This window comes from Amaranthus tricolor, chromosome 8, assembly GCF_026212465.1.
Source record: "Amaranthus tricolor cultivar Red isolate AtriRed21 chromosome 8, ASM2621246v1, whole genome shotgun sequence".
In the NCBI taxonomy this organism is placed as follows: Eukaryota; Viridiplantae; Streptophyta; class Magnoliopsida; order Caryophyllales; family Amaranthaceae; genus Amaranthus; species Amaranthus tricolor.
In genome coordinates this window covers 29272544-29286425 of record NC_080054.1, presented here as the reverse complement: position 1 = coordinate 29286425, position 13882 = coordinate 29272544, and the positions used below count along the sequence as shown (strand labels likewise).

Sequence of the window (13882 nt, the reverse complement as noted above, 5' to 3'; positions counted from 1 at the left end):
GTTGCTTCAAATGGTGAATTCTCTCTATGTCAATGAGAGTTTTCAAGTTTCCCGAAGCATAAATCAATTCTTTTCAACCAGTTTTAAACAGCTTGATGAATGGATTAATTTAATTAATCTATACTTTCATCGCGTTACCTGTCTGCTGGTACATTTTAGTTTTTAATGAATTTAGGGTTCGAGAAAATCTACGTGCTTTATTTCCTGTGAAATTTCTCTCTTTCTTAAGATGAATGAAGTCCATGATTTATGGAACTAAAAGATTCTACAGCATTGATGCAAATTTTTCTTGCATTGTTCTGGAATCTGGTAAATGGTTTTCGTAACATCACTTTTACTTATGTTGATTGAATCATCAATTGTATGAATAATTGGTAGATGTTCTGGAATAATTTGATTAGATGACTCGTTACTCGTTATTAGTGAATGCACTAAGGTTCAAAAAGCTTTACCAATGAGAGATTTGACTGTAAAAATAAAATACTTAATGTGAATAGAATTTGGATCATCTGGAAAGCAATTAAACAACTGGTTATACTAGATTGTTTGACGAACCAAATTACACTAACAATAAAACTAATTAACTTTTCATTGACTTACTACTTTATTACATCAAACTAGCCAAGACTGCCTCTATGCGATATGGCGCATGTATATTATTATTGTTAGACTATGCTTCTTATTGAGGAACTATATACTATGTTATGAACCCAGAACATCAAACTACTATATTCCAAGATACTAGTGCATTGTAGCTATTTTCATGCGGTCGTTAGCATTAGGGGATCTTACTAGTTTATTGTAGTTATTATGATGGGGGAGTATTAGGGGGGGGCGCTTATTATTAGTCACTACAGCAGCGATACATGATAAACTTCTCCATGGTACGCCCACACTCTGCGCAAACCACCTTCTCTGGTATGCCACCGGTTGTTCCAGGAAGTATGAGACGGTTGCAGTGGTGTGGTGTTTGTATTTTTTTCAAATAGTCGATTATAGCTTGAACAAATCCTTTCTCCGGAACATCATTTTTCCATTCTTCGAAATCATTTAAACATGTCAAGAAGGTCTCACCTTTGGCTTTGGTCATCTCTGTTGAGCCTCGGCTGATGAGAGCCCACCCTTCATCACTAGCATCAAAGCTCATCAGTGTCACTATCTCCTGCATTATAGAGTCATTCTCTACAGTCTTTCCGTGCTGCATTTTAGAGTGCCACATGCTCTCCAGCCGCACCCAAAAGTACCATATGAGAGTTATATCAGGCAGTACGTGGCTCAAAGTCTGGGCAGCAATGACTTCGTTGATCGTACGGATCTTTTCTTTGAGACTGCTCTTGCCAACGTATAACATTTCGAGTGGGATTCCAGCAACTTGTGCAGTAGCTTTCAGTTTGGTTGTAAATCGCTGTATCCATTCCATGTCTTCTCCTCCATACAAGCAAATGTATTTTGCCTCTTGCATCTGTTAGAGTAGCATACAAAGTGATAATTTGTTTTATGTGTGGCTCTGAGGTGGCAGGGTTGGCTAAAATAATATTGGAGGATTCCATATGATGAACAGAATGACATACCCATTGGAAGATCATTGGTTCGATGGCATCAGCTAACAAGTCGAGCCTCCAGGTTTCTTCTCTCCAAAGAGCTTCTTCCCTTGAACTGGTGAAAGGGAATGCCAGACTCCCCCAAATCCACATCATGTGAAGAGCATTGGGGTTCGTAACTCTACCTTGTGGGTCCAGGACAACGAGCATGCACTTTTTGTTGAAGTGCCACACCTCCTTTGCATATCTCATGACTGCTGGATCAACCAAAGAAGGATGATATACAGTGTACCAAGGCATCGTTGACTGGAGACTTTCAAACTGTTTTTGTCTTTGTTCAGTCCAAGGAGTAGATTTGTCGACAATTGGGAGCCACACTACTTCATATTGACTTTCCATCCTTGCTGGGTGTTGCCTGGATTCTTGGTACATTTGATCAAGAATTGAAAGCTCTTCATTAGAAAGTTCAAGGTCTGAAATCAACAATAGAACATTTCTTCTTCTCAAAACATAGAGATTAACCTGTATGGTTGGCAAAGATCAATTCAACTTCTTACTGTCTGGAACTCCATTCATTCACTTGGTTATTTAAATAGCTTAAGTTATGTGTTGGGTTTCATGCATCAGGTTCTCAATCTTGTGCAATGTTTGATTTTAGGTGTATATGGAGTAGATTGATGCAAGTCATTGCTGTTAATGCTCAATCTATATAACAATGTTTATTTGTGAGCTATTACAAAAAGTAGTAAACAGTATGCAAACCCCTTTTTTTGCAGAACCATCAAATAGTGGTGGCTGATCGTCCTTGGCATAAATCAAAAGCCTAAGAATCTTCATGTTGTCGAGGTGGGGGGTCTCAAATGCACGAACGAGCAACTGATATGCTTCTATGTGTTTCTTTTCATCTGCATTTCTCAAGGATCTTAAATTAGTTGTGCACAATTATGTAATGATGCGAACAGTTTTTATATAAAAATTCACAAAGTGTGCCATGAACATTTCAATACATCCTCTTTAGCTTCACGAAATGCAATCCTGAATTTTTTTGCTTACCAATGTGTTGGTAACAGAGATCTAGCTGCTTTCGTAAATGTTCATATATGTTGCTGACCTTGTGAGCCAAGCTTGATATCTCCCAAGCTTCTGTTGTTGATAATACGTATCTGATTGCATCAATGTATCATTTAGCATTTTACCACTACACTATTCTTGTTATGCATTTTCGTGTTGAAAGGTAAAAAAGGGAAACTAAGGTGAAGGATGCGGTGTATGATTTCAGATATCAACTTTTATATTAGTTTATGAATTATGAGTGGAGCAATTTCCTTATAAAATGCTGCTGGGACTAATGAGAGCATCTACTGTCCAATCCCGTGTAATTCTCTTTACGTGTTCCTTTATGGTGGTTCATAGCCAACATTATGAAATTTAAATTATTATGCCTTAGTGAGAGTATGAAAGTTAGTGCAAATTTTAATCCTGTTGGAGGGTATGAAAGTTCATGTTTTGCCAATTTAAATTCAAAGAACATGCAAATGAACATATTGATAGGATTTTTGGAAGTACAAACGATAACTTACTCAAAACTCATGCTTATTAGACCAGCAATTTGTGATGCACAGGCCACGATACTTCGGATGATCCAGTAAGCAGCTGTTGGAATTAAAGCACTTGCACTTTCATATTCTGCTGTATCTTCTGTTATGTACTGAGATGGGAGCTCCTTGAACTCCACGATGCACTTGGTAACATTAACCATTGCTCTGATTAGATTGCTAATTGCTTCAAACTTTGGTTTGAGGGATCCAGAGTGTTCCATAATCTCAGGAAGCTGCTTTAGGATAGCTACAGATTTGGCCAGGGAGTTAACTGTGTGAAGTTGGGAAACCAACCAAAAATCACCATAATAGACAGCAAAAGCTGCAAGAGCTAGGGCCACTTTTGCATCCCATGAGTAGTTTGAAAGCATGTTGAATATGGATAGACTTGTAGCATGAGCATCTCCCCTGCCTGAGCATTTGCAAGTTATCTGTAGGAAGGACGTATTTAAGGGTTCCTTATCATTAGATTTTCTCTTAAATTAAGCTAGTATGTTGATAAGCATTTGAGTTTGCTATCATATAAGCTAAATCAGTATCAGTATATCATATAATTTCAGTGTAGCATTTGAAGATATTAAACAGAAAACTGAACCGATTACACAACACAAATACATGTAACATTCCATAAAAATTCTTGTTATGGGTTTTATACGCTTTTTCGTAAATTGTCTGGCTTGATTTGTTAGCGCATCTTTTTGTGCTACTTGTTTTATAACTTGGCTAGTTAGATATGTTTTTTTTGTTTCCTGTCAATAGCTTTTGAGAATCAGAATTTTTGACAAACCTCACAGGAGATCTTATTAATGGTGATTGCCAATAGTTCCATCAACTCTCCATGGCCAGCCTGAACTGCCTTATCATCAAGAGCCTCCAAGTGTGCTTGAGCTCCCTGCTAGTGTTCAAGCAATGAGCTTTATAATTAGGGCTGCTGATTTTATGCTAGAAAAAGTTCATTTGTTTTTGTGTGTGTATATGTCAATTAAGGGATGCTGTACCTGAACAGAATCAGAGGGTGCAGCACGGTAAAAGATATCTTCAATGATGTGGAGTAGAGGTCTCACGTCAATATCACGACCATCAGGGGCATGTATTGCCCTAAGTTGGGTTAACATTGCCGCATCATCTGAAGATGAAAACAGATGACGATCACCCTTGAATCGTTGTCTCCTTGCAGGTGCAGTAGCCCCTGCCATTTTGAATAAATGTAGAATTTAATCTCTGAGGTGCTTATCTTAATTCTCATCTTCTTCTTATTAGCTCTTATATAGTTTCGACAGATGGCTAGATATTGCAATAAAGGTTGAATCAAGTACCTTGCTTGCAAGAGGGTCAAAACTTTTGATCTTCCGATGAGGTTAAGAATTTCGGATGAGAATTTGACTGGCGTTGTAAGTTGTTCTTTCTTTAAATATAGTTTGTATGAGATTGTTTACCTGATTGGTTTTGGTACTGCTACTGCATGAGATTATTTGTCTTCTTGAAGCGTCAATTTTCTTATGTTTGAATCTATTGAACTGATCATTGCACTAACTGATAAACAAACAGTTTTTTGTTTAAAAAGTTTCACTGATTCATGTTCATCTTACTATGATTGTATCATTCTTTTTAGCTTGAATGGAAGGCTTGAAAAAGGTTGTTCTGGTTATTACTTTAGTGAACATTCCACACTTTAATGTAATAATATGACTCAATAATGTCCATAAGAAGCTACATTTACCTTTCTAGAGAGAAGAAATCATGCTTTAATCTTGAAATGTCCATAGAAAATGAGACCATTTAAAATAGTAAAATGAATGTGATCATAATATAAAAACAAGGGCACATCTTATCGACTTATCGTATAAGCCGTGTTGTAAAATTTTCAAATTCACCAAATTAATATTACCGGCACTGTGAAGGTGTAAAAAAATCGTGATTTAGGATTCAAGAAATATTTCATGGTTTTGGCTGATAATCGGCGGTACAGCAATTGCATCATTGCTGGTTACTGCATCACCGTTTTGTTACCGCAATCGTGACCGATATTGCATTTTTACACTGACGTGGATGGAAAACCAATTTAACATGCATAAATGAAAGGCTCAAGTAGTGTAATTAAGAGGACCAAAAGATTGTTGCATTTTTTTTTTATATAGATCTGAATTTTTGTTCTTTAGCTTTTCCTAATTCATTAGTTCTCTTAAAATACATGTGAACAAGTAGTCAAGAACTCTAGACCTTTAAGTTGGGTCCTTTTAGTTGCATCTTTTGCCGTTATCTGTCTACTAAGTAAATCTTGCTATTTTGTTGGGTACCCCAAAGATCTAGCTTTCCTGCTTTTAATTACATTAATTAACTTAGCAGTTAATCTGAATCGGGGCAAACTATGTGTATTATGTATATTCATGCTTTTCTGGCTCTCTTTTTAAATATTCAATCACATATTTTGACTATCTTTCAACTTTGGTTATGCTTTCAGAGTATTAAATTGTTGGTTTTTCCTTGGACTTAAACTTTAAATGCTATATTTAATTTGGATGTGGCAAAGTTGATTAAAGATGTATAGAGTATACATCCCTTCTGTTGAGGATCAAGCTCTAAAGTTAGTGTTAGCTTTTAATTGTGTTAGGATTCTTTTTGTAGGTGGTGAGAATCGAACGCCTATTATAAGGGTGAAAAGGAAAATCTTCAACCACTAGGTTAACCCATTGTTGTTATTGCTTTTCAACTATATTTTTTCCTCCGTGCTTAACTTATTTGTCCCTTAATTTTCTCGGTCTTCACAGAATGTACTAGTTCCCTTGAATTTAGCAATGCCCAAAATTTAACTATATAATGCATTTAAGAGTGCACTTCAGTTTACTCTTCAAAAATTTGCGTATCATGCTTCTGGTGAACCAAGGAATCTCTATGCTTAATGATATGCTTATGATTGGTTGTGCACGAAAAAGCACATTCTGGCCTTTGTCGCACAAGCCCAAACCAATGAAGGCGATTTTCCCTCATCTTATCATACAATTTTGTGAATTTTCTCCACTTGATCAGTGTTGATAAAAAATCAGTCTAATGGCTTCTTCTCTTGCTTGCAATTTGTAAATCCAAGAGACCGTTGAGAAGACTGCTTTGGTTGATGCATGTAGTGATTGTTGAATAATTCAACTATCAGTTTCAAAACAAATGGATCTAAAAGCTTTATTTGCAGGCTCGATTGTGGCGTGTAGTTGGTTTGATGTTCCTGGTAACTTGTGCTTGGATAATATGGACCACCAGCAAATCAGAGTTACAAAAAAGGTATTCTTTGCTGAATAACCGATAGCAGGAACTTAAAGAGTGAGGTAACCTTTGCTTTTTCAGTGGGTTGCTTTAGTTGCAAGTCATTCTTTGGACCAAATATTGAAATAACATACAAATAACATCTTGCTTGCCAATATATCTTAGTGCAAAACGTCACTCACATTACCGCAACTGAAATATAGGTGGAGACAACTGCAAAGCTATCCGCATTGAGTGTGATTGTGTGAATGCCATTTTGTGATTGTAGGCGGAGTCAACCGCATAGCTATCCCTGGGTTATAGGAGAATTATTTGCACTGGATTATAAGCCTGATACAAGAGCACTTGTAGTTAGTAGTACGGCAAAGTTGTTACCTAAAGACTATTATATGCATATGCTGTTGATGATCTGATAGCATTCCTCCTTTTAGGACTTGAGTAATAGAATAAATTTTAAACCAATATAATGATATACTTATTTAGTTATACGTTATATTATTTTACACTGCTATAGGCTTATCGTCATTTAACTTTGTCTGTGAGTGCTTGTCGCTTATTGTAGGTCCCAAACCCGGATAAAGGGTAGGGTGAGCGATAGGTTAGTGACAACCAGCTTAGTAAAACTTTATCACTTTCCATGATAGAACGAAAAAGCAATTTTTGTGGGGCATCCTCTACTTAGGGATGCGCTATACTTCTTAGGCCTGGACGTAGTGTTAAGTATTCATGAGGATGATCAATGAAACTAATAAATTGGTTTATATAGTCGATTTTAATCTTTTGAAATTAAGGCTCTAACGTTGTTGATAAGCTTATCATCATTTGGAGCAAAGGAAATCGTCCGGTCATCTCTCGGATTAAAGCTATCTATAATTGGGATATGACAAAGCTGAGAAGAGAGTAAGAGTACTCCTGCAAGGATCAAGATCTTAAGTGTGTTAGCCTTTTGTTGTCATGTACTATTGAATATGCTTTGCAATCGAATTTTGTTTTATTAGACCCAACTATTATAACATATATTCTCTTAACTTAAATCTTCTACTTGCTCGTCTGATGAGGCAATGTAGTTTCATATATATATATATATATATATATATATATATATATATATATATATATATATATATATATATATATATTTGTATTTCAAAATCTAATTGTTAGTATATTTTGATATTTATTTTTATTTTATTTAAAAAGAAGGCACATTCATAAAATTTATCGACAATGTAGAATAAAATAGCTTAAAAATCATCAATTAATATAATAAATAACATAAAACAAAAGGTTTCACCATAGTGTCCATGCTATTTTTAATCATTCTTTTAACATATTGCATTTTATAAACATTTTATCCCCAATCGATGTTCATCATATTGGAATAATGTTTTGAGAATTATTAATCAATCTAGTGGTCGAATATTATCCTTTTCATTATTATGATAAATGTCTCATCATTTATAATAAAGATGAATTCTCAATCTTTTTTTTACCTAAAGAATTATAGGTAACTTAGGTATTCTATTTCTTTAACATCAGGTTAATACACATTTCGGTGTAAAAATTCCTATATCAGGCGACACATTGTGACATGCACTCATGGATTAAAAATAAGGTCATTACATTATATAACCATTGCTTTATAACGAATTTTGAATTTATTTCATTATAAGCTTAATAAATAGAAGTTCAACAAAACTTGAATTATAATGGTAAATGTTTTATAAGGTTGTTCTCAACATACGTTATTATACATAAACTAAATTACCAACTCCAAATATAAATGATGAGAATGAAATTTTTATTTTGAAATTGTATCAATAAAAATTATTCACAAATAGTTGATTAAAAATTTCTCTAATTTGGATTTCTTCTCCTTCAAGACTCGTTTTTTTTTTAATCCAAGAGAAAAGCGCCTGAAAGTTTCATTACTCTCTGAACTTACTAGATCTTCAACACTTCAAAAAATCATCAAATTTTCCGTCGCTTTCTTCTTTGTAATCGTAACTTCAAACTACAAAATCAAAAAAGGTCGAAAATGTCGTTTGAAGTTCCTCCAGGGGGCGGATTTAGCTTTGACAATTGCAAAAGGAATGAGATGTTGATTAATAAAGCTGGTCTCAAATCTCCTACTTATCTCAAAACTGGTACTACTATTGTCGGTCTTATTTTTCAGGTAATTTTTCTAAATTGTTTTGGTTAATTCACTTGCTTTTTTTTGTCTGTTCAGGGAATTTTCTGATAATTTGATCTATTTATTTATTTATTATTTGTTGTTGTTGGTATAATTTATTTTGAAATTTAGTTCTTTGTTCTTAAAAGGCATTGATTAATTTAGAGTTGAGTGTGATACTGGTGTTGATTAGTTCTTGTGTGAATATACCTTTGTGATTAGTATGGTTTTATAGAAAGGATTTTGCAGAAGTTTAAATTTTGATGAGATTAGACCTAATAATTAGCAATAATTGCAAGAATCTGGTTGGGTTATTTATAGATTCGTGAAATCACGACCTAATGAAAATATAGAATGTGAGTACTACACTACCACTCTAATGGGTATGATTTTGAGATGACATCTAGTACTGGAGATCACTTTACCATTAACTCATTAAGGGTATGCTTGGATTTTCTGATATATATAGGGGCTTAAATTTGGGACTTGTGAATGGTTTAGATGTACGGGTTGAGATGATTGAAAATAAAAATGAATGGGGAATTAGAATTTAAATGGAGGATCACTAAGATTCATCCGTGGGTTCATGTTCATGTAGCTGAGCCCAATTGTTCATTGTTGGTAAAATTGGGGGACTTACAATGGAAATTATGAAGTGGTTAATATCTCATTTCCTTCGGTTTGACATCTTTGAAGGAGGAGGATAAATCTCGGAGACAGCAGAAAGAGTGATTGAGAGATCAAAGAGGGTGTGACCGTGAGAGAGTTATCAAAGAGTGCGAGAGATGTGATTAGAGAAAGAGTCAAATCAGTAGAAAGGTCAAGACACTCTTGATAAGGAGTGAAGAAGAACTGAATATTTTAGTGGGACCCTTGTTGAAGGGGATAACTTACTCCTTGATATTTCACCCCCAACTGGAGCAATAAAAATCTCAAAATTCTCCTTGTTCCCTGAAAATTCAACCCCAATTGTAATTTCTTGTATTTGCCTGGTTGATGGCTCATATTTAGAAAGCACTTGCCGTGTACAGTGGAGTCTCGTGATTTACTTTATATTAGTTGTCATCTAGATGTGATGATAGTTCTGCTGATATCTAATTATTTCTGTGCGCCTTTTTAAGAATTGAATAAAGAAATGAGAGTTTGGCTTTCTTGCATAATTAAATCATGACACTGTATTGTTGTCAACATTCAACCATAAATTTTCTTGTTACAAGGCCTCTTGCGAAAATTGATGGAAGCATCGTTATTTTTTTAGGATGGTGTTATACTTGGTGCTGACACAAGAGCGACAGAAGGCCCCATCGTGGCTGACAAGAACTGTGAAAAAATTCATTACATGGCGCCAAACATATACTGCTGTGGTGCAGGGACTGCTGCCGATACAGAGGCAGTGACTGGTGAGCTCTCCTTTTTCCATGATTTAGTAACTGTGCCAGTTATTCCTCTTTGATCCTGGCTGTGGTCTGTTAATACAATATTTTCTTCACATGAATTAGTTTTATTCAAGAAAAATGCCAAAGTATTTAAATCGAAATGCCCATGCTCTATTTCCTTGGTAACTTATTGGAACTGCAAATGATGCCTTTATAACAAGTTAATAGTTAGAGTTTCAAAGAACAAAAGAATCTTTAAGGGTTGTTTTTTTCGTAAGTATAATGTTTGTAGTAATTGTCATTAGAGCCTTTTTGTACCAACAAGAGCTGTTTTCTTGATCAAGGTGGCTTCGCACTTCTCACCTACAGTCTACATCATTTGTGACATCTTACAATGACTCACGGAGTCATGAATCATTATTTATCAAATATGATAGAAGTTGTGGAAAGATAATGGCTGAAAGGTGGCTTTTCAATGTGTGTAGGTGTAGCCAATTTTGTGGAGGATAGATGTTAAGGAGTAAATAAAGATTATGATGAAGCAAGTTGATTTATAGGGATCTACTTTCTTGGATGTTGAAATTCCTGTGTCATAAATGTGTTTTGAGACATTGTACTATGCTTACCTTTGGAAGAGAGGAATTTGCGACATACTCTTTTACTGAAATTTATTTATCTTGCTACTTCACTTTTATTGAATAGGCTATGTTGGCATATAGCAATAGCGATGCTAGATACTTACTCAGTTTTCTTAAGTGCATCCTTTCTCTACGCAGTGAAAGAATAATGGAGGAATTATCAAATTTATTGACCAAACAATCGCTTTCTGAATATCCATCCTCCTAATGGTAACTACTCTCCATGAACATGCTAAGTATGGTTGTTTCAGAAAACCAAATATTGCCCTTGCTTAAGTTTTTTGATGAATGAGGCGCTTAATTTTGTCCTCTGCAATGAGCATAATAAATTTGGATTTAGTGACACGTGGCCACCTGAGTGTCTAATTAAAATTGTATCATATGAGTGATACAAAATTTGGCTGTCCTGATAACTCTTGTATGTTTGTAGCGAATTTTGTATGATAGATTCTTCTTCACTAATATTTATGTTCTTCCTATACTTTTTATGGAAAAACCATGAAGGCGCTTCTATTTTTTACTAGAAGTCGTACCTTTGCTGAAATATCTTACTACAAGTAAAAACTGTATATCATCCACTAGATTTTTATGCATAAAATGCATTTCCGTTGTCGCTGGGTATGCTTGTCTTAGCATTTCTTTTATATATGTTTGTTCCTGATTTTGGAAAAGATTAATCTTATTGATATCACAAGAAGTTAAACAAACACCGTCTACTATAACGTATTTGTTTGTCAGCTAATTTGCTTACCGATTTGACTATTGTTTCATATTTGTGTGTAGACATGGTTAGTTCTCAATTAAAGCTTCACAGGTATCACACTGGCCGTGAATCGAGGGTTGTTACAGCTCTTACTCTTCTGAAGTCCCATCTTTTTAGGTGAGAATGCAATTCGTGAAAAGTTTCTCTCTGAAGTCTGAACTTCACTGAACCCAAAACATTCTGCATATGCTCTCTTAAATAGTTTGTAACTAAACATCTAATTGTCACGTGTTCTATGGTCAAGGTATCAAGGACATGTCTCTGCAGCACTGGTGCTAGGTGGAGTTGATGTGACCGGACCTCATCTACATACTGTATGAAACTTTCTAGTTTTTTCATTCAATAAATTAAAGATTTCTATTGGCTGATTGATGCTGATTTTTTTACTGCACAGATATACCCTCATGGATCAACAGACACACTTCCTTTTGCGACAATGGGATCAGGTTCCCTTGCTGCAATGGCTATCTTTGAATCAAAATACCGCGAAGGCTTATCCGTAAGTTGACATTAGCTTAGAGTGCTTGGAATTTAGCGTGATACTTTCTATTTATCTTTTAATATTTATTTTAATGGTGTTTTAAGAAAACATACGACTTATCTTGTGCATGCAGAGGGAGGAAGGAGTCAAACTAGTGTGCGAGGCAATCTCCTCAGGTATCTTTAATGACCTTGGGAGTGGAAGCAATGTGGACGTATGTGTCATAACAAAGGTCTGTTCATCTCTAACCTTACCTATCGAACAGTTTTTTCCGTGCATCTTGTGCTGTTTCCTGCTCTTGCCTGCCCTAGTATCAGCTCACGTTTTTGTAAATCTGATTTGTAATCACAGGGAAATGTTGAATATTTAAGAAACCATGTGCAGCCAAATCCTCGTACCTACAATAGTGCTAGGGGATATTCATTTTCTAAGCCTACAGGTGAAGTACTCAAAGTTTACTGAATTCTTATCTATTACAAATTGAATCTCTTTACATTAACCAATCACCAAAATGTTTAAGTTGAATTTAATAGTAATATGGTTGTCACCATATAACAATAGAAGTCTCGCTGTTGCCTGTTGGTGTGTATGTATTTGTCGAAGTGTTTTCTAATCACCTATTACTCTCATTCTCTTGGAGCACTGCTACTTGAGGAATGTATGGCTGTACACAGTTGCACCTTGTTTTTACAAGAAAATTTTCCATGCTACTCAAAGACACAATACAGGTCAGTGTTGTGTTGATAGGTGCTGGAAAGTTTCGCACACATGCCCTCCTAAGTGAACAGTGAACCAGTTGTCAACATTCTACACTTAACCCACATTTATTTTCCCAAATGCCTTTTAGTGACTTCCGCATAGCTTTCACTTAAGCAAGGTTTTGAGGGGTTAGGTGTGCGCAACCTTATTCTTGTGATTACAAAGGTTATTTTTGATTGACCCTTGGTAGCAAACATCTATAATTTCACATAAATAAGAAGTACACATGATTTAATGAGTTATTCAGCTATAGTCCATTATAATCCGGAACCAAAGCCCCTTCGATAATGGTCGAATACTTATTTTACGAACAAGGATACTTGGCCACTAGTTGATCTATAACAATTTGTAGTCATGTTGTACTTGATTTATAATCTAATTTGAATTTTTTAATATTTTAAATTTTTTTTATTTAATGTTTATGTTAAATCATGTATTCTTATTGTTGTGTATACAGAGGTTCTATCCACCAAGGTTGTATCTTTGAAAGAGGCTGAGATGGTTGAGGGAGGTGATGCAATGGAAGAGTAATGGTCTTTGTAATACCATTATCAGGTTTTTCTTCTTATTAAATGTTATAACTTTGGATTAAAATGCAATTGAAATGTGGATTGAGAAAAATACTTGTGGATTCCTTTGAGGGTATTATCATTTAAAAAATCTTGAGTACTTCAGATGCAAAATAATGTTTTAGCCTTTTGAGAACGCAAATTTTATAGTGGTTGGTTTTAAAAGTCAATTTCTATGATAAATTAAATAAAATATAATTTTACTAAACCTGGAAAAATGGTTGATCTGTACTTTGTTACTCCATCACCCATGAACTTAACTTCACGTATGGTAAAGTAGTATTCTTACACGACAAATTACAACAAATTCGTAAAACAAAATTACCAATTGTTTTATCAATTTTTAACACGTATTCAAAATAATCTCAAATGAATTGGCTTTATAATGACGCCGAAACATTACTTTGAGTGTAAAGTTATTACTTATATATTTGTCCATTAAATTAAATCTCTTTAAAGACCTATCTTGTACAACTTTCGAGTTTCGACTATACTAAAGTGGGTAACAAGTAATTACTTCGAGTGATAATTTAATTGAACACGTAAATCTTACCCGATTTCAACAAGCTTAGATATTACAAGTGGCGGACCCAAAATTTTATTCATGGCCTCACGGGTGATTCTCGGAATTGATTTTGATAATCCAAACGAAAACAAAAAATGGAGCCTTGACATTTTAACTCAAGATATTAAATACTTCTACATTTTTTCTAAAACGTTCAGTACGAT

General features: G+C 34.8%; 2 protein-coding genes and 1 non-coding gene across 4 annotated transcripts; 2 read left to right on the top strand and 1 right to left on the bottom strand.

Annotated features, from left to right (window-relative positions):
- Window positions 1-156, top strand: LOC130823011 (small nucleolar RNA snoR137). The gene has a single exon (XR_009046505.1). It is a non-coding gene; the product is annotated as a small nucleolar RNA snoR137 (small nucleolar RNA).
- Window positions 157-510: 354 nt separating this feature from the next.
- On the bottom strand, window positions 511-7388 carry LOC130820970 (protein SIEVE ELEMENT OCCLUSION B-like). Of its 2 annotated transcripts, XM_057686548.1 has the most exons (8): window positions 4456-4665; window positions 4138-4328; window positions 3927-4031; window positions 3122-3570; window positions 2595-2704; window positions 2304-2446; window positions 1572-2063; window positions 511-1462 (listed from the first exon to the last, which is right to left on the bottom strand). In XM_057686548.1, exons 2-8 carry the CDS (start codon window positions 4252-4254, stop codon window positions 845-847), a joined length of 2034 nt encoding a protein of 677 aa, XP_057542531.1. In that variant the 5' UTR covers window positions 4255-4328; window positions 4456-4665; the 3' UTR covers window positions 511-844. The 2 variants fall into 2 exon arrangements, with proteins under 2 accessions (XP_057542531.1, XP_057542530.1); XM_057686547.1 differs by having other exon boundaries at window positions 4138-7388.
- Window positions 7389-8229: 841 nt separating this feature from the next.
- Window positions 8230-13258, top strand: LOC130821012 (proteasome subunit beta type-7-A-like). Its single transcript, XM_057686610.1, has 8 exons — window positions 8230-8570; window positions 9826-9967; window positions 11365-11461; window positions 11589-11658; window positions 11739-11843; window positions 11959-12057; window positions 12177-12264; window positions 13042-13258. The coding sequence occupies exons 1-8, from the start codon at window positions 8433-8435 to the stop codon at window positions 13113-13115; spliced, it is 813 nt and encodes a 270-aa protein (XP_057542593.1). The 5' UTR covers window positions 8230-8432; the 3' UTR covers window positions 13116-13258.
- The last annotated feature ends 624 nt before the right edge of the window (window positions 13259-13882 follow it).